The 19690-nt window shown below is 48.7% G+C and overlaps 1 protein-coding gene across 3 annotated transcripts in view; it reads left to right on the top strand.

Moving 5' to 3' along the window:
* The window catches only part of VANGL1 (VANGL planar cell polarity protein 1), a 52461-nt gene that overhangs the window by 15180 nt on the left and 17591 nt on the right, over positions 1-19690 (top strand). For all 3 annotated transcript variants that reach the window (XM_032486972.1, XM_032486970.1, XM_032486971.1), the window contains exons 3-4: positions 1702-1834; positions 5648-6255. In XM_032486972.1, coding sequence (XP_032342863.1) covers positions 1702-1834; positions 5648-6255 — 741 coding nt within the window. The remainder of the gene's footprint in view (positions 1-1701; positions 1835-5647; positions 6256-19690) is intronic.

The following is a 19690-nucleotide window of genomic DNA, read 5'->3' as shown; positions in this document are numbered from 1 at the left end:
ATAAAGCGGAGGTTTGACCACAGGAAGTCTGCATGTGGTTTTGTTAGCTAAGTGGCAGGTTGATAGGAGAGATGCTGTGCCGGGGAGGCGGTTTGATTGTGTGTTAAAAGCTCCTTTCTCATCTCGTTTTCCAAGGAACACGTACTCTCCTTCACCAGGTCACCCTTTTTTGCCACGTGCAAATGGTAACAGCTACAATGATAGCTCCTGTGTGCTGACTGCTTATTACACATCCCTCTATCTATGTGGTATTATCATTATCCCCATTTCATAGATGAGGAAACTGAGGTTTTCAGACGTTTGTTGACTGAAATGTAATTAAAATACACAATGTGGGAGCAGTAAATTCAGATTTATTTGGGGCTTCCTGAGAACTAGAGCCCGGAGACGACCTCTCAGCCATCTCTGAAGAACTGCTTCAAAGAGGTCAGGGGAGAGGTCAGGCGACATATGATCTGGTGAAGGGGGCATGTGCAGTCACTCACACAACCTTCTGCTAGTCATGAGGAGCAGATGTTCACTTTAATGATTTTAGTGCTTTTCTAGGTATGAGAAGATGCAAGAAATTGGGTTCATAAAATTTTCTCCTGAAAATATCTTAACTCTTTGAAGGCCTGTTCTGCCAGTTTTCCCAGAGCACAGCGCCTCATTCCTGATCTCCGCCCTGAACTCCTTGCAGGGTGTGTTGAAGGTCAGCGACTGTGGTGGCTAGTGACAATCCTTTTAGAGCCAGATAGTGAGCGACATTCTCTTGTTGGCAGATTGAATAACTTGTGTAAGGTCACACATCAGATGGGGTAGAACCAGAATCCGACTGTCTCCGTGGTGTGTGCGATACTTCTGTCCTGCCTGGGAGACCCTGGGGAGGAGGGCATGTGGGTGAGGAAGGAGGAGCAATGTCAGGGCAGCTTGTGGGCTGGAGGTGGGGCCCCTGGGGCTCCTTTGGTGGGGCTTCTGGGATGACTGTTCACAGCTCGGGGTGGGGGTGCCAGTCTCCATAGGTCAAGACCCCTGGGCTTTATACAGTGAATGATCCTTTTGCAATTTCATCATTGATCCACGCAGGGTGCTGTCAGAGTCACCCTGGAAGGCCACCCAGGAAGATCATCTGGGGTCTTTGACATCCTCTAGAACCCATGGGAAATATTTTTAGTTTTGAATTTGGAGGAATGAGAAGTAAATGATTCTCTGCATTGATTTAGTATTTCCTTTCTTCTCTTCTCATCCGAAGGTATAGGGTGATGGTGTGTCCTGGATTCTTTTGGACAGACCAAAGCTGAAGTATTTTGCTATGTTATCCTAAATAAAAAAAAAAAGTCCTGGAAAATAAGTTTAGGCAAATTATTATAATCAGATCTAGTCAGGAATTTTACAGTGAAATGTGCCTCACCTACAGAAATTCTAAGATTCACAATATTAGGCTTAGGAAAAGCAAGATCACTGTTGACAGAGGAGGGTGACAGTCTGTTCTGGGTCCTTGAGTGGCAGAAAGAAAATACTACGTAGAGAGTAAAGATCAGCTTGTTCTTTGCAGAAGAGGTGATGGGTGGGTGTTAGCTGTGTGTGTGTGTGTGTGTGTGTGTGTGTGTGTCTAGAATTTCCTTAAATTCAAGATGAAATTTATACATGTTTTGGTGTCTTGTTAATTACTGTGGCATATGTGCTAGCTGATGATCTTTTATTTATTTATTTTTTTCTCAGGGAAAGAAATAAAGAGAGGCATAAATCACCCCGGAATAAAGATGGCAGAGGGTCAGAAAAATCTGTCACCATTCAAGCTCCCACCGGAGAGCCCCTGTTGGGAAATGACTCTGCTCGGACGGAGGAAGCTCAGGTAAGGATCACGGGCTCTGTAAGTACACTGCCCCTTGATTAAGCCTCTTTTCTGTTAATGTTTTCCTAAGTCCTGTTGCAATAAGCTCTCTTGGGTTTTTATCTTTATTTTTCTAGCATGTTAATGAGTTTATCTATGTCCCGTGGTTTCTTGTTGGTCTAAGGGCAGCCTGCCCTGCCATTGGCTAGCCTGGGGAGTCTTCTGAAGTGTGATTGGCTGGCCTGCTTTGAATGGTGTTGAAAAGGAGCCAGCAAGGCTGATGACAGGGCAGAGAAGGGAGAGTTGCAGGCTGCGGGCTCTGGAGACTCATTCCAAAGTAGAACCATATAAGGGAGAAGGAAACTCGCGCTCCAGAAGCCTCAGTCATGTTGGGGAGAAGAGCAGAGAGGTGAGGACAGCCCAGGTGGAGCCTCACTCCTAGGTACAGGGTAAGCCAGAGGGTGCACACTTAGATGCCTGGTAGGAAAACACAGATGAATGAAGTGGGCCCCAGCTTACACAGAAGGGGCAAAGATGTATCACGCTAGCTTGGGGCTAAATAGCAATCCATGTGGCATGTCTGTGTCCGTTGGGGATCTTTGGCACCTGGAGAACACGTTTCCTCTGTCGAGGGAACAGCAGCTCCTCAGCTCCAAACGCTTACCACTGCCCAGGAATGCAGGAATTCAGTGCTCCTGGGTCTTGCAGTACTTTTTTTTTTTTTTTTTTTTGATTCACCTTCTTTAAAGAAAACTAGAAATGAGGATTTTACCTGCAATCCCCCAATTTTAAAATATTGACTGTTTATTAGTTCTTTTAAAACATGGTGTGTTTTCTTCTGTCTGGGTCCAAACTGCCTGGCAGTCCACCTGATTTAAATAAACATCTGAGCTATACTCAGAAACATGTTAGCACACCCTCCACAGCTCTTGAAGTATCTGCACGTCCAGCCTTGGCCCACAATCAACCGGTGTATGCCCACACGGCTCTGAAGAGACAGATAAGCATGTATCTGAGTGTACTTACAGGTACACACAGATACTCATTTATAAGCAGATAGATGAACTGAAATTGGAGTTCCTCAGAGCACATAAGGTGCTCTTAAAAGCCAAAGCTACAGCTGTGGTTGAATGTGAGTTTGTTCAGTGATAAGTAAATGTCTTCAGTCCTTGCTGTTGCACCGCTTGCCTGAGGTCTGGGACGGTCACAGGGATGGAGGACCAGAGGGCCAAAGGGATGGTTGGGTGATGGACCAGTCCTGAGACTGGACCACCCTTAAGTGCTGCAAGGGTCACTGTTCTGCTGGGTGTGAATTCAAAGGGGCTGGTGAATGCCCACTGTGAAGGCATTTCTTCTGTGCATCTTTGGCTCGTCTTGTAGCTCACTGGGAAGCTACATTAGGAACTGTTGGTGTTTACACCAGGATGCTGCGACGGGAAAAGCATTGAAATTGGAGGCTGTGCTCTCAGCAGCTGTGGGACTTTGGGCATTTACAGCCTTCGTGGGCCTCAGTTTCTTCATTGAAAATCCAGGGGATTTGGGTCAGGGGATCTTGGCTCCCTTCTCTTCTAAGAATCTCAAGCTTGGGAAAACCCTTGGACATCCTCCTTTTTTGGGCACAGATGTGTACACATTCTTAAAATGGCTAAGGAATTTACTTAGCAGCTTTTTGGCAGGAAGAAGTGTGAGTAGCTAAATTAACAAAATAACCACAGTACTAGTGATAATTATTTCAACATTGATCATCAGCTGGATATTAGGCCCAATACAAAAACATGGAATCCAATATTTGCCTTCACTGAGAGTGTTACAAATTGAGTTACTTACATAGTCTGTGAACTCACCTTATATTAAACTCACCTTATATTAAAGCAAGTTGTCCATCTTTGAATCTGTGGCTGTTTTTGCCTCTACTGATAATTTTTTCTTTTTTTCAAAATTGAAGTAAAATTTACACACAGAGAAATGAACAGATCTTAAGTGTATAGTTTGAAAAGTTGTAACAGCTGAATAAACCCATATAACCCACACTCCTATCAAGATACATGTTTCTGTCACTCTAGAAAGTTCTCTCTTGCTTTCTGAGTCAATGCCTGCCTCCATCCCTCTCCCAGGCTGTGTTTTGATTTCTATCACTGTAGACTAGTTTCGCCTGTTTTTGAGTTTAATATAATTGGAATCATATTATTTTGTTTTGGACTTGTTTTCACTCAGCATAGTAACTTTGAGATTTATCCATGTTTTGCTGTGTTTCAGCAATTCATTCTTTTTTACTTTTGCTGAGTAGCAGTCTAGCTTATGAATATACCACAATTTGTTGTCCATTCTCCCAATGGACAGACATTTGGGTTGCATTGTTTTTGGCTATTATGAAAATAAAGCTGGTAGGGACATTCTTGTACAGATCTTCTTCGTGGACATATGTTTTCATTTATTTGGGGTAAAACTCCGGGAGTGGAATTGCTGGGCCGTACAGTTAAGTGTAAATTTACACTTATATGAAACTGCCAGATCAGTTTTCAGGAGTGATTGTCCCGTTTTATGCTTCCGCCAGCAGTGTTTGAGAATTGTGGCTGCTTCTGGCTGGTGTCTTAAATAGCAACTTCTCTGGTAGTGTGTGTGGTACTTGTAACCTTCCAAGTGGAAGAACCGTCTGCTCATCCGTGGAGACCTTCACTGCCACCCCCACTCCTTGCCATAGCCTGTGCATTTCATATTTTCATTTCTTGATTGTTACTAGATTTGAGGCTATTGTTGGGCTGTGAGATCCCTGTCTTGCTGATTCAGCTGTTAACTTAGATAAGATTGTTCTAAGTCGGTATCTTACATGTGAACTTCACCCAGTTTTTACCATTATGTCTGACTGTTTTTTCTGAGTTAAATCACATACCAAAATCTCTGAAGCAAAACCTCTTTGGATCCCATGTGGCTTTTCATTGCCTTCTTACTCTGTTGTTTATTTGGAATGAAGTCAGTTGCCAGAGAAATAGCAAAGTCATTTAAAATCCTCACAACTGGATCATGTGAAATGAGGAGACAGTTGTTCCCAACTACCTCAGAGTTTAAAAAGCAAGAGAAAGCCAGAAAGTGAAAGCAAGAAGGTAAAAGACACATTCTTGGTGTTTAGTTTGTCATAAGAACGTGTTTTAGGGAGAAATTTTTGAGCCATCCTGGCCGTAGATATTTGAATCTGCTCAGCTAGTTCCATGAGAAATGTTGTCAGGGAGTCCTTCATATTAAGTGGGTCTTGATAACATCGTGGAAGTTTTAAAAATGTGTGTACTAACTGCAGGTGGGCTTTGATTTGTACGGAGCAAAGTAAGCTCCCTCCTGTGCTCTTCACCCCTCACAGCGACTTGAGGGCCTCGTAATGCTCCTCGCTTCCAGGAGCTGGACTTTGTGAGCCAAGAACTGTGAAGAAAATGCAGAGGGTTTTCTCCTTGGGCTGTAGGTGAGCTCTCACACGTTAGTCTGACAGGGGGACTGTCTCACGGGGTGGACGGCCCCAGCCCCAGCCCCCAGCCTCGCCCGGATCCCAGCACAGTGGATGCTAATTGCTGTTGTAGTAATGAATCACCCAAACAAACAGGTTGAATTATATTTTCTCTGTTTGAAAAGGCAAATATATGGAACATTTTGAAAAAATTGCAATGAAAATTGTTAAAGTTAAAAACTTCAGTATGTTTAAAGTGTTCCGTTTTCTAGGAAGCCCACGCTCGTGGGTCGCTTAAAGGAGGTGGGTCTCCCTGTCCACTGTGTCTCCGTGTGCTCTGTGGCTTTTACACATGGCCTGCCGTGTGGCTCTTGGTCCTCATCGTTCTCTCCCTGTGGCAGGATGACAACTGGGGCGAGACCACCACGGCCATCACGGGCACGTCAGAGCACAGTATATCGCAGGAAGACATCGCCCGCATCAGCAAGGACATGGAGGACAGCGTGGGGCTGGACTGCAGGCGCTACCTGGGCCTCACTGTGGCCTCGGTCCTCGGACTCCTGGTCTTCCTCACCCCCATCGCCTTCATCCTGCTGCCCCCCATCCTGTGGCGGGACGAGCTGGAGCCCTGCGGCACCATCTGTGAGGGACTCTTCATTTCCGTGGCGTTCAAGCTCCTCATTCTGCTCATCGGGACCTGGGCGCTGTTCTTCCGCAAGCAGAGGGCCGACGTGCCGCGGGTATTCGTGTTCCGTGCTCTCTTGTTGGTCCTCATCTTTCTTTTTGTGGTTTCATATTGGCTTTTTTATGGGGTCCGCATTTTGGACTCTCGGGACCGAAATTACCAGGGCATCGTGCAATACGCTGTCTCCCTCGTGGACGCCCTCCTCTTCATCCACTACCTGGCCATCGTGCTGCTGGAGCTCAGACAGCTGCAGCCCATGTTCACGCTGCAGGTGGTCCGCTCCACCGATGGCGAGTGTCGCTTCTACAGCTTGGGACACCTGAGGTAAGGGGATCATCTGGGGACGGAAAGGACCACTGACGTCTTGCTAGAGGACAGCTAGCCTTCAGCAAGGTTCCAAGAGCCAGGATTGGGGACTGACTTTCTTTCAGGTTTTGGGAAGAGCTGTGTGTGCACGTGTGCATATGTGTGGTCGGGGGCGTTCGTGTCCATGGACTTTCCTGACTTCTGGATGGGGTGGCACAGGTACCGGCACTCATCCAGGTTGGGGCTTTGTTAGGCCAGTTTCCAAACGTGTTGGCAGCTCTTAAAAATGATGGAGAAAGGAATGTGATGACTGCTGGCCTTGCCCCTGAAATCAACCTGAGAATGCAGAACAATCAGTAAGCAGTTCCATTCTGTTCATAATGGTACATCTGGTCTACCCTGTTGTCCCAGTGGAATTATTAATCATTCCTTTTTTCCCCGCTCTCAGAGGTGTCCTGGTTTGGGCAATAAATTATATGGTCACCCAAGTGACCCTCTAGCAAAGAATCAAGGGCCAGTTAGAGACTCCAAGGAGAGCTGTGTAAATGCATGCATGAGAAAAAGTTAGAAATGCATTAAGATGTCATATTTTAAATCTCTGCATAAAATCTAATTATTTTGTGGTTGACTAAAAGAGTGATCATCATTATTTATTTTAGTTTGTTTTTATTTACCCTGAGGTGAGCACATTGTATAGATTGTCTTCACAGAACTCTTTGATGTCCGTACTATTAACCCCTGTATTACAGAGGAGGAAATGCGGGTTCAGGGAGCTTGGGTAATTTATGCAAAAGAACATGACTAGTCTTGTTCAGGATTCACCAGATACCATGAAGCCAGACCTGAGTTAACACCTCCATTATGGCATCTCTCACTTTGTGTTACTGGCCTATTTTTCTATGTTTTCTGCCGCAAACTATGGGCTCCCTGAGGACAGGCGCTGTGTCTCACTCCTCTTTGCATCCTCAGTGCCTGGCCTAGAACACGGTGGCACTCAGATGGTTACTGGGTGAAGGGATAGCCTGGGATATCTGATGTGTGTAACCTGCTTGGCACATGGTGAGCACTTTGTTCATTGTAGCTGTCACTGCTGTGATACGGCAAAGCAGCCAAGATAGCAAGGGCACCTGAGTGGGGATCAGAACAATAGGCTTTGTCATATTTTTGGCTGGGGCCCAAGGAGGTGGCCCGACCTGAGTTTGGAGTCAGGTCATACCGCCAGACCATCTTGGTGTTGGCATGAATCTTTCATTCCTCTGGCTCAGCCCGCGCCACCTGAGGACTGGCTGGTTTGGTGTTCGAGGCTTCTGCCACCTTGACCAGTCCTTGGAGGGAATCAGTGTCTGATTCACATGTTCTCTGCAGCAAAGTCAGGTGTTGTGAATCCTTTGCAGATGCCCTTGGGGCTCTGAAAGCAAGTAAATCACTGCTGCTTATTCCTCTCAGACAGCTTTCTTTCACCATATTTTACATTGGAGAATGACCGGCAGTCTTGTATTAAATATCTGCTACGTGCAGAGCCCAGGACTGGGGGCTCCGGAGACACAGGCTGGCTGCTCCCAAAGCTCTATTCCAGAACTCCTCAGAGAGAGACCAGTGTGCCGCTGTGCAGGGACAGTTGCCGCCGACACAGGCCTCGGTATGGGTGATGGGGACACAGGAGGACGGGGAGATTTCAGGCAGTGGCAGCGATAAAGCCCAGCCACCCGTCTATCTCAGGACTGGACAGGTTTTGCCAGAGATCAAGAGGGTGGAGAGAAATCCAGCTCTGGTCACAGAGAGATGAGTGAGACCTGGGACTCTGTAAGTGTAAGTAGCTGAGACCCTGGCTGGTGGTGAGGCCTCGTGCGGTATTGTGCGTGGGCTCAGCCCAGGCTGGTGTGAATCCCGCCTGTGGAGGTGGAAAAGGCTGGCATCTTCTCACGGTAGGCAGTCCAGGCAGTGGGGCCGACTTCCTCCGTGGGCTCCCACATCACTCCCCGCTCCAAGACCGGATGCTCTGCATGCTGGATCTGGTTTGGGGGCCGAGAGGAAACACACAAAACAGCCCCAGGACAGGATGCCTGTGGTATGTTCAGAAAATTGTAGGTGACCCTGGTTCCTCACCACGTAGCTGCACTGGCCAGGGATAGACCTGGGCCGAGAGGCAGGACTGGTTGCGCTGCGTGGCCCAGGGCTCACCACAGACCCCTCGTGGTTGTCCTCACTGTGACCAACAGCTGCCCAGTCCTTACTGCTAACCCTGAAGCCACTCACCCCACCTCCCCAGGGAGACTGAAGATGGCACAATACCAGCAGCCCTGGCGGTGGCCCAGATCTTCCTCACACCTCCTCTTCAGGGCCCTGCCTTCAGTCAGGCCCCCCTTCTGCTTCACATGGAGACCCTGGTTATGGGGTGGAAGAATGGCCAGCGAAGGAGAGGACCCTTCACTCCCAGAGCCCTTGGGCAGGGTCGGCAGCCCCTGGGACAGCCAGGCGGTGAGATCCGGCAGGCTTGGCATCCATCCCTCTCCGCTGGCCTGCACTCACCCACTGATCCTCAGGCTAAATCTGGTCTAAACCCAGCGGTGGCTGGAAGAGTCACTGGGCCAGAAATAGAACTTCTAAGCCCTTTTGTAAAGTGTAGAAACAGACAGGAGGGAAGAGGGAATCAGAATAGATAAAGAACGAGTCCCTGGGATCAGAGTAGCAGGTCATCCCCAGACCCAACCAGAATCAGGCCGGCCCACCCTCCTGTTAAGCAGCGGCCAGTGGGGCTGAGGTTCAGGGCAGCGGTGAGTTCTTTTGTTGTTTTGTTTTCAAAGGCAATTTCATAAAATCAACCGAGCTATTTTTTTAGAGTATTGAGAAGAATGCCTATTCTTTAGTTTCTTAAAGAAAATATGCTTCTCCTTAACTCTCATAAAAGGTACTTGCAGGGACCTTGCTTGTTGGCAGGAATGGGGTTTAGGCTTATTTGAAAACTTTCAGAAATATAAAAGGTTCCTGTTTTCCGAAGTGAGATACTGTACATAAATTAAGGTACTCCCTAACCTTTGCCCCGTGCCGTCTGGATTGCCAGGCCTCTTAGGGTGTCTCCCTTACGCCTCCTCGCTGCTGTCTGGGCGGGGGCAGGTGGTGTCATGGTGTCATCCCTTTACCGTCGAGAGCCCCCAGCCGTAGGTTAAGGGACCTGCTTGAGGCCACAGGGAACCGGCGCCTTCTTGTGCATCACACCCATCCCCGTGTTCTCCGCCGCATCCCAGGATCTGGGCACATGGGTTTGTGATTCTCCACACGTACCACACATGTCACTTTTCTTGGCCACATTCTTACAGTGAGTTGCCAACTTTTCCAGGATTTCACCAAAGACTAGTAAGTTTTGATCTGATGGTATTTGGGGAGAAACCCAGAAGAAAAGAGACTCAGAAATGACATTTAATTATCCTCATTAATGATTTCTCAGTTTTGAATCTTTAAAGATAAATATACAGCAGCCAGTGGTGTCGGCTGGCTGAGTCAGAGATAGAGCAGTAGCAACTGGAAGCCTTGCCAGTTAACCATGACCAGTCCCTGCCGTGTGCCAGGCACCTCCTAAGCTCTTAACATGCAGCTCATTTAATCTTCCCAGCACTCCTGGGAGGTGGGCACTGTTGTGCTCATTTTCAGGCGAGGAAACGGAGGCAAAGAGGAGTTAAGGAGGTTGTCTATGGCCACGCAGTTTATAATTGTGGGAGCCAGGATTTGAGCCTAGGCTGGTTCCAGAATGATCTTAACCGCCTCTGAACAGATGTGTTTGTGTTCATGTTGCTGCTCTAACGGCGCATGAGTGAACTTGTAAGCATTGGTTTGAGCCAGGCGGGGTGCCAGCTATTTTTGTACACATTATTTTATTTCATTTACCTCATAGCTTCAGGGCTGGAAAGGAGGGGGTGGAGAGGATTGTCATAGAGGGCTGGCCCCCACTCTGCGGTCATTCCTGAGATCCTTTGGTTCTTGTATTCAGTCAGTCAGCAAACAGAGCCTGCGCTTTCTTAGAACCACAGTAGGAGGTAGGTTTGAACCTTTGTCTGGTCAAACGTTTTTAAATTCCTGTTAGTCTCATGTCCCAAAGAAGACGTCTTTCTTTTATCTATTACTGTTAAAACCACCCCAAAACTGAAAAGTTAGGGCAATGTTATTTTATTATTATTTCTCACAGTTCTGTGGGCTGGGCCCTGCTGGGTGGTTCTGTGGCTGGTCTGGCCAGCGGTCCCTGTGTGACTGCAGTCACGTGGTGAGTCGGCCGGGGTTGGGCTCCTTTCTTGTCCAGGGCATCTGTGGTCCTCTCCTTCCCCAGAGGGCTTCCCCTCTGGAGGAAGAGTTTCTTCATGAGGGTAGCTAGACTTCTCAGGGCTCCCAGGAACACAAAAGCAGAAGCTCTCAGGCCTTTTAAGGCTTAGGCCTGGCACTTGCCCAGTACTGCTTGCCCTGCTTCTCTTCTTAGAGCAGTTCAGAGGCCCAGCCCAGATTTAAGGAGCCAGGACGACACAAGGTGGGGAATACTGGGAGGGCTGGCTCACTGCCACGATGTGGCAGGCTCCCACGACAACCTCAGGCTCTCATTCTCAGAGTGTGCATATGCTTATAGTTCTAAAAAATTTAATTATTGACTTCGATTCTTCCAAGAGTCCAGAAGAAACATTTCAAGTCAGGGAAAGAGCTGCTAAAAAGGAGGCACATTGAACATGAAGGGAGAGAGACAGCTGATGACTCTCCTGGCTATAGTCATCAGCCAGGAGAGAGACACAGAAACCACAAACGCAGCTAGAACTCTCGTCTCAGCCCTCTGGGAAGCTTGTCCATGCACAGTGACCCATTCTGCAAGGTACTCATATTGCTGCAGCTCCACTGTACCTAACCTAACCAGCAGGTTTTTAAACTCAATGCTTCATTCACTGAGACTAAGAGTATCTTGTAAATTGGCACTGACCATGACCTTTAATCAAAGGTCTGGTTACTGATCACAGAACCCACCATGCTTTAGAAGAAATGATTCTTCGATTTCTTTTCAGACAGTGGAAATTTGTGATGGTACATGATTGTAGCACTGTGTTGAAAAGGAACTGTTACAGACTGAATGTGTTCCCTGCAAAATTCATAGCTGGAAATAAGGAAACAAGGAATATGTTATTGGGCGATGGAGAAAAGGTGATCTTTGTAATAAAATGGCAAAGAACTTGGCTGGATTATGTTCCTCCCCTAATGTCTTGTGGAAGGTGGAACTCACAAGCAATGAAATGGATTATTTAGCTGCAGAGATTTCTAAGCAAAGTATTTGAAGGTAGAGCTTTGGGTCCTCCTTATTGTTTATAGCAAAATGAGAGAGAACGAGATAAACTGAAGAAAGAGTTGTTAAGCAAAAGGTACCAGAACTTGAAGATTTGGAAGATTCTCAGCCTATCCATATTGCAGAAAATGATGATGCATGTACTAGAGAGAACACCACGGGGGTGGCTGACAACCACCTGATAAGGAGATTAATGTGGGTGTGAACCAGGGATTGAGTCAGCCATCTCAGCAGAAGTCAGGAATAAATACAGGGTTATACCAGTAGAAACACTGTCACCTGGGACTAAAGGAAATGGGGAAAGTAGGGTGAAAAGATGGAATGATATGAACATGCCTTATCCTTCAAGAAAAGGGAAGAATGACTCCAAAGGTGTTTCGGGGATCATCACTCCTACTGCAGGCCCAGGGGCAAGGCTGCTTCCTCAGTGGTTTCAGAGGATGGTCCCCTGCCTTGGTTTCAGTGGACCAGGTGGTCCATGCAGAGAGCTCCACAGGTAGGGCCACCCCACAGGGCCTTAGGAGGGTGACGCTGCCACGCCAGTGCACCCCGAGGGCAGAGCGTTGAACCTGAGAGGATTGCTCTCAAGCTGTAATACCCAATGGGATTTGCCTTGCTCGGTTTTGGACTTGCCCAGGACCCATCACCCCTTCCTTCTTTCCAGTTTCCCCTTATTGCAATGGAAATGTCTATCCAGTGCCTGCTCTGCCATGGTGTTTTGGAAGCACATGACTTGTTTGGTGTCACAGGTTCACAGCTGGAGAAGAATTTTGCCTCAAGTTGAATCTACCTCAAGTCTCACCCATATCTGATTTAAATGATGTTTAGATGAGACCTTAGACTTAGAATTGATACCAGCATGACTTTTGAGGCTCTGGGGATGGAATGAGTATGTTTTGTGTGCAAGAAGGACATGGATTTTGGGGAGACCAGAGGTGGAATGTTATGGACTGAATTGTGTACCTCCAAATTCATAGGTTGAAGCTCTAAACCCCAGCATGGCTATATTTGGAGGTGGGACCTCTGAAGAAGTAATTAAGGTTAAGTGAAGTCACAGGTCTGGTAAAATTAAGTGTCCTTGTAAGAGACACCAGAGCGCCTGCCCGCGTGCTCTTCCTCCCGGTGCACGTGGACCGGGGAAAGACCGTGTGAGGACGTAGTGGGAAGGCAGCTGTCTGCAAGCCAGGAAGAGAGTCCTCAGCAGAAACTGAATTGGCCAGACCTTGATCTTGGACTTCTAGGCTCCAGAACTGTAGGAAAATAACTTTTTGTTGTTTAAGCCACTCAGTCTCAGTATTTTGTTATGGCAGCCTGAGCTGGCTAAGACAGGAACATTGTGCACACTGGTGGCCTTTGACCCCAGGGCCCCGGGAACCCACGGGATCAATGCTCACAGCTTGACCCTGGTGAAACAGAGCTCATATTGTCCTCTCTCCAGCTCATGCCTGCATCCTCCGCGCTTGAGTGGGGGCCCTGTTTCTCGCGATTGCACTTTGGTTTTCTCGTTAGCAAGGAGAAAGGGAGAGTCTCCTGGGGAGGTTAAGTTTACTCCAGGAATGCCCGGATATATCCAGCTCCACTTGAAATCTGTGTTTGTGATTCTGGACCAAACGATGTCAGAGCTGGTGGTTACCCCGCTGATCAGACTTGGCTGTCCCGCTGGGCTGTGGGCCCCTCCCTCCTGTGTTCAAGACCGGCACCAACTGTCTTGGGAGGGCCTGGCTCCATTGCCTGGGAAGTTGTGTTTTCAAATGACCAGCAGAGGTTTCGATGCATGTTTTTTACGATCATGGTTTCATGTAAAATCTCATGTTTAGAAATACGCCTTTTTACTCATGTAACTGCTTTTCAGTAAAGGTACTGGCCAGTCCCCACCCCCCACTCCCTAAAAAAAGGATGAAAATGAGTAAGAGCTGCAGAGCAGAGTGTGCAGGTTTTTGCTCGAGCTCTGCTTTGCTGTTTTGAAGGCAGGCTCAGAACTGCCGTTTGTGGTTTGGCCCCGTGGTGCCTGTTAAAAGTGGCTTTAACGAGAGTGTAAGGTGCTGGACACTGTGGCCCTGTGTTTGTACAGCTGCCCGCTGGCAGCAGCCACAGCTGGGAAGGCTGCCCTCACACAGCGTCTGCCCGCAAGCCTCGCTCCGAGGCCGGGAGCACAGGGACGGAGCCCTGGACGTGAACCCAGTGTCCACGGTCTTCCCGCAGCCCCGGGCAGCTGGCGACGGATCTGCACCAGAGTCGTGTGCTGTTTCCCCAAGGACTTGCCCGCGGCTGGCCTGGCGTTCTGCACGCTCACCCACGGACTCACAGGTGTGGTTCGGTGCAGTGCGATCCTCTAAAACTCAAGCGGGCAAGTGGACAGGGCCCCCTTCCCTGGCCTGCTCCATGCCGGCCTGGCTCGGTCCCTGAGCAGAGGTCCATTGGACAGGCTGGTCGCCCTTGGCCTCCAGACTTTTCCTCGTGGGCACCTGCCATTCTTCCCAAGGCCGGAGGTACCCATGTCAAGGGAGATGAGGCTGGGTGAGAGCAGGTCAGCTGGGCATCCTGGGCGGGTCTGGACCTGCTCTTGGTCCAGATCTAAATCTGCTTCTCAGGGCACCCTAGGCAGGCGGTTGTCTTTGATGTTGACGTGGTGTAATTCAGCTCAGTAATTTAAAGCTGGGAAGGCTGAATTCCCATCACAGGCAGGGCCGGTGCAACCCGGGTTAGACTGTGTGGGGAGGTACCCATGCTTGGGGCCTGTGCCCTGGCCTGGAAGTGGGCTGCGAGCTCTCCGGGCAGTTGTGGCAATAGCCAAACCTGTCACTTGAAGGAATGCATGTCTCGTAGGTCCCCCACCCCCCGCCCCGGTGCAGGAGGTCTGCCAGCATCTCTCTGCCACGGGACAGCCGGCCGTGAAGGGGGCTGTTCCGGTGTTGTCAGCCTGCTCGTGCTCAGAACTACCTGCTGGATCGCATCGTTACGGCCTAGAGGGATGACTTGTGTGAGCTGCTTGTGGCTTAGTTCCTGCAGCCTGGTTCATTGCATGTCGCTGTTGGGCACTCTGTGCTCACAGACTCGTCCCAGTGCTGACAGCCTGGTCTTTGCCGGGCTCGTTCTTGTGTGGCTTTGCTTGTCTTATTAGAGACAGTGTTTTCCAGGTTGCACTTTCTTAGCAGGAATTTACAGCGGGACAGTAGAGGGCATGGAAAAGTGCCCTGGGTGTCCCCCCAAACCACACACTGATAAAACCTCCTTCCCTGGTGGGAGTAGATATCCTGGCTCCTGGTGGCTGTCTTTCAGTGGGGACACCCTGCAGAGCTTGTCTGAAGCCCATATTCAAAGCCTTGGCCAGGGACACCTGTCAGCTTGTGAATCTTCTTCAGAGAACTTGGTCGCTGAAGCTGAGAAGCCAGCAGGCCAAGGTCACTGGCGAATCTGCGTGGCCTACAGAGGGCTCCACCAGCAGGGCAGGGACGCAACAGCGTGTGTCCCCCCTGCTCTCTTATGACAAGGCCCCAGAAAACCCAGGCTTTCTCCTGCATCCTTACCCAGACCTGTCAGTAAACACTGACAGCTGATCCCAGTTTTTGCTGCTCCCTGTGTCCTCAGGTTCCAAGGTGATCATTGCCTGTTATCTGTGTGGGACCTGTGTAAGCTACCGCCCCAAACGCAGCTGTAAGACAAACATTTTAATTAAAGGGCAGGAGGGCCGTGGGTATAAACACTTGTGTGTCCGGTTCTCAGCAGAGCAGTGACGTTCAGGGGCTAATTATATTTGCATCTCTGGGTCTCGATGCACAGATATTACTGCCAATGCTCTTACTCTTTGTCAGACTGAAGTCTGCTTCTCTCCCAGCCCAGGCAGCAGTGAGGCCCACGCATCCAGGTAGATGTGGCCCTTGTTGACTGTCCCGGGGAGAAGTAGCAGTCAGGTGAAACGGGCCATCAGCCTCTCTCCCAGGGTGGTATTTTTCCCAAAAGCTGAATCAACTTATTTTGGATCCTGCATTTTAGGATTTTCTCAAAGACCCTGGCTCCAGCCTAAAATGCAGTTATTGGGTTGGAGTGCCTTAAAGAGCAGGAGATGGGGTGGTACTGGTGCCCAGGCTCCTTTACGGCTGGTGTCCTCCAGGTCTTCACTGCCCGCTCGCCCTCCCTGCTACCTGCCACCCACCTTCCCCTCCTTCATCCTCTCTCATCATCCTCTCCCCTCTGCCCTTTATCCAGAGCCCCAGCCACCGTTCACCTTAGCTAGCATTGCCTCCATCCTTCCTCTCCTGAACACAGGTGTATTCCTTTCCTACGGCTGTTGGCAAAGGACCACAAGCTGAAATCTAGGTGTTGGCACGGCTATATTCCCTCTGCGCCAAGAAAAAGTCCTCCCTCGTTCCTCCTCGCTTCTGCCCAAAACCCTTGGTGCTCATGGGCTTGTAGCTGCATCCTCTGACCTGCTCCAGCATTACACGGCCTTCTCTGTGTGTCCCCTTCCTACCTAGACACAGAATGACCTCTTACTAATTGTAATTGCATCTGCGAAGACCCGATAAGGTCACATTCTCAGGTTCTGGTAGACACGGATTTGGGAGGCTCTCCACCTCTCCACTACGGGTTTCTCAAAGCTGTCCTAGGACGCAGCGCTGACCCCACTGCTCCTGTCGTGGCTGTTTAGAAGGGTTGTTGAACCCCAGCGTGTTTCTGCTCACGTGCTTCCGCTGCCTGGGATTGCTTTACTACCCGTTGTCCACATGGCATGACCATCATTCTTCTTTTTAAGACTCAGCTTGGCCTCCTCTGTGGCGCTTCACCTGAAACACCCACCCCCACCTGCACTCATGTGCTCTGTGTCAGCCCAAGTCGCTGGACTATACTTACCTGTTCGGGTGGCTCAGCTGGTTGTCACCACTGACGGGGCTGTGAGCCCGTGTGGTCTCCTTCACATCCGTCCTAGCACTTGGAATTTAGCGGGTGCCCCTGATTCCTACTTGCCTGTGGATGGAGTTGTGAAGGCTGGTCCTGGGGATTTTTCTGAATGTCAGCATCCTTAGTTGGCTCACAGGATAGTGAACACTAACCCTGAAAAGAGGCCTCTGCGGATTTCACTCTGCAACCAGGACACTGTCTCTCCAGTGCCTGCCTTCCTGTCAGCGCCTACCTGTGCGATCAGAAGAAAGGCAGCTGGCCTTTCGGAGGGGCATCAGCAGTAAGAAATGCTTTCTCACTTTTCATGCAAAACTATTTCTATTGACAGAGCTAAAGGGAGCAATTAATGTTGAAAAAGAAGTGGCTAAAACCAGAGTGAGGCTTCCCCACCTGGCCCTGTCCCACCCTTTCTCCTTGCTCTAGCAAGGAAGTGCATGCGCAGCTTGCGTGAGGGCCTCTGACTGGGTGCGCTCCAAAGCCTTAACATTTCTGATTTTAATAACATGTGCTAGTTTTTTTTTTTTAAGATTGTGAGCTACTTGCAATCATAGGTGTTTTCTATCTTTTTTAAATTGAAGTACAGTCAGTTACAGTGTGTCAGTTTCTGGTGCACAGCACAATGTCCCAGTCACGCATTTACATACATATATTCGTTTGCTTATTCTTTTTCATTAAAAGTTATTACAAAATATTGAATGTAGTTTCCTATGCTATACAGAAGAAATTTGGGTTTTTTTAAATCTATGTTTATATATAGCGGCTAACATTGCAAACATGAACTAGTTTAATGGCAAAAGCCACAATCACATCCAAGGGAAAGTGTATTAACAGGAGAGAGACAGCTCCGTACGGGTGTGAGTGTGTGTGCACATGCTTTTTTAGGCTTCAGGCCCCTTATCTGCAAAGTAGGAAGGTTAGAAGGGAAGAGGTTTCTGTCCTCTGTTGTTTTCTTTGTTTCTAGTGAATGGCCTCACTAGAAAGAGGGGCTTGGGAGCAGAAGGAACAGTGGGTGGACCAAGGGCAGAACTTAAAATAAGGTCATTTCAGTCCGAAGTGAGAGTGCATTTTCTTTCCAAGCAGAGGTGTTTTAAAGAATTAGTGCTTGGCTTGGGACTATGGACTCGATGAACTCTGATTTCTTCAGTTCTTGAGTCTCTGCTTGGGTGAATACTACAATTCTCTTCATTTCTAAAATTTTGTGATTTAACATAAGTGGAGACTGGGTCTTGCTTTTCTGTCCAGGGACTGTGTGACGATTTTAGCCAACAACCCACCCCATCCCTTGCTGCAAAATGCTCATACTCATTAGTAATGTGATGTTTTATATTTGTGTAATCCTTTATAGTTTATAAATGCTTTCACCGGCAATATTTCATTTGCTCTTTTCAACAACTAAATCCAGTAGTTGGTATTCTCCATCACCAGCCGAGAAACAGGCCAAGAAAGGGGAAGTGATTTATACAGATGGCAAAGTAGCAGGATCAGATCTGGAATCCAAGCCTTCTGACTCCGAGGCAGTGCTTTTTCTACTTTGTGTACCCTGGATGCCTCCCTGTCGGTAGGTTTGATTTTCCAGGAGGCTGAGAGTTGGCAGCAAATACTGCATAAAAATAGAGTAGCATAATTTAATGGTCTGAGTCCCCAAAGAAAGCTCTGCAGAGAGGACCAGTCCTAGCTCATTTCCTGTGTTAGGACCCTCGTGGTGGGCCCTAGGTGGGCGATGCAGGTGCACACAGGGGACAGATTTTCCTCCCCAACCAACATGGACACATAAACTCATGGTGCCACCATTAATGAGCCATTTGCTTTGGGCCAGGCACTTTAAAATATATCATCTCACTTAATCTTTCAAACAAAACTAAACCAGGCAGGCACCTCCTCCTCCTGGGGAAACAGGAAAGTGGAGGGCTGACTCCTGAGCCTCTAATGTTTCTCCTGGCCTAAATGCCAACTGCTGAAGTCTCAGAAAGTCAGTGAATTTGGAATTGTCCCCATTGACATTTAAACTCAGGCAACAATGACCACAGATGACCCCAGACCTCAGCCCAAACCGGGCCTGTTTGGCTCTCACAGCCTGTCACTAGGATTCCTGACCAGCTGCCCGCAGCAGGGTTGCTCACTCACTTCATCAACCTTTTAGTAACCCGTGTTCTGCAACTGAGTATTTTGGAGCCCACGTACCATGTGATAGCAGGGTTTTCTGTGTTGTTATTTTCTTAGCTTACAGATGAAGAGTCTGAGCTTTGGAAAAATGAGGTAATTTGTTCAAGGTCAAGGGATAAACGGAAGAATCAGAGGTCATGCCGTCTGGGCCCTGAGCCTGAACCACTTGCAGTGAGCATCCTTCTCCCACGGTCAGAGAGCGAAGGGAGACAGCAGAGGTGGATATACGTAGGGCATTAATTGGGTGGTTTTTCAGAGTTTATCTTTCAAAAATATGTCTTTCAGAGTTTTATGAACTAAAATTTGAGCTCTGTTTGGAGGTGCTTCTCTCCGCGTGTGTCTAAGAAACGTAGACGAGGGTGAGCCCCTCTTCCCCGTTGCCATGACAGTTGTCAACCACACTGAAGATTTTTTGTGGCTGACTACACACCAAGGGCCCCAGCATTTCACATTCCACCCTCTTTGTCCTGCAAAGAAAGTAGGCCAGGAAGGCAGCACGGTCAAGGGTGAGGTTCAGATTGAACTGCGGCTGCTGAATTCCCAGACATTTGTGCTGCTCCGTGGCTGCCCTGTCTTGTCGGCGAGTTCAAGTTTGGAGCAGGTGGAGCCGAGGGGATTCCTTTCGCATTGGGAGCGACATCAGCTTCTTTTGATCTTGATCGTGAATATTTTGTCATCTCCCACGTTGTCCTTTCCTGTGCATATCTGGGATTCCTGTACTTGTGTATTTATGTGTAGATCTCAAGTGACTTTCTACCATGAGCCGTGTGGACGTCCATGTGCTGTTTTCCACAAATATATGTGGTCTGGAAAAGGGGGTTTTTCACTGGGTAGTGAGCTAGGAGGGTGTCCTGGAACGCAGTGCTTACTGAGCCCAGGGGTCCCTGTCTTGGGAGAGTGCTCCTCGCCATGGATTTTGGTGGGGCCGTGTCCACGATCTGGACGTCACGCTCCACCTGCCTGTAATACAGGTTTTTGGGTGAGGATCAGTTAGTCGGGTTACTGCCTTTTGTCTCTGACCATGATGGTGTTCAGAGAGGCAGGCAAGTTTCTCATGAACTTGGTTTTTCTTGCCTCTCTCCT

Source organism: Camelus ferus, chromosome 9 (assembly GCF_009834535.1).
Source record: "Camelus ferus isolate YT-003-E chromosome 9, BCGSAC_Cfer_1.0, whole genome shotgun sequence".
Taxonomy (NCBI): domain Eukaryota; kingdom Metazoa; phylum Chordata; class Mammalia; order Artiodactyla; family Camelidae; genus Camelus; species Camelus ferus.
Note: the sequence above shows the minus strand (reverse complement) of the source record. Positions and strands in the feature narration are given on the sequence as shown.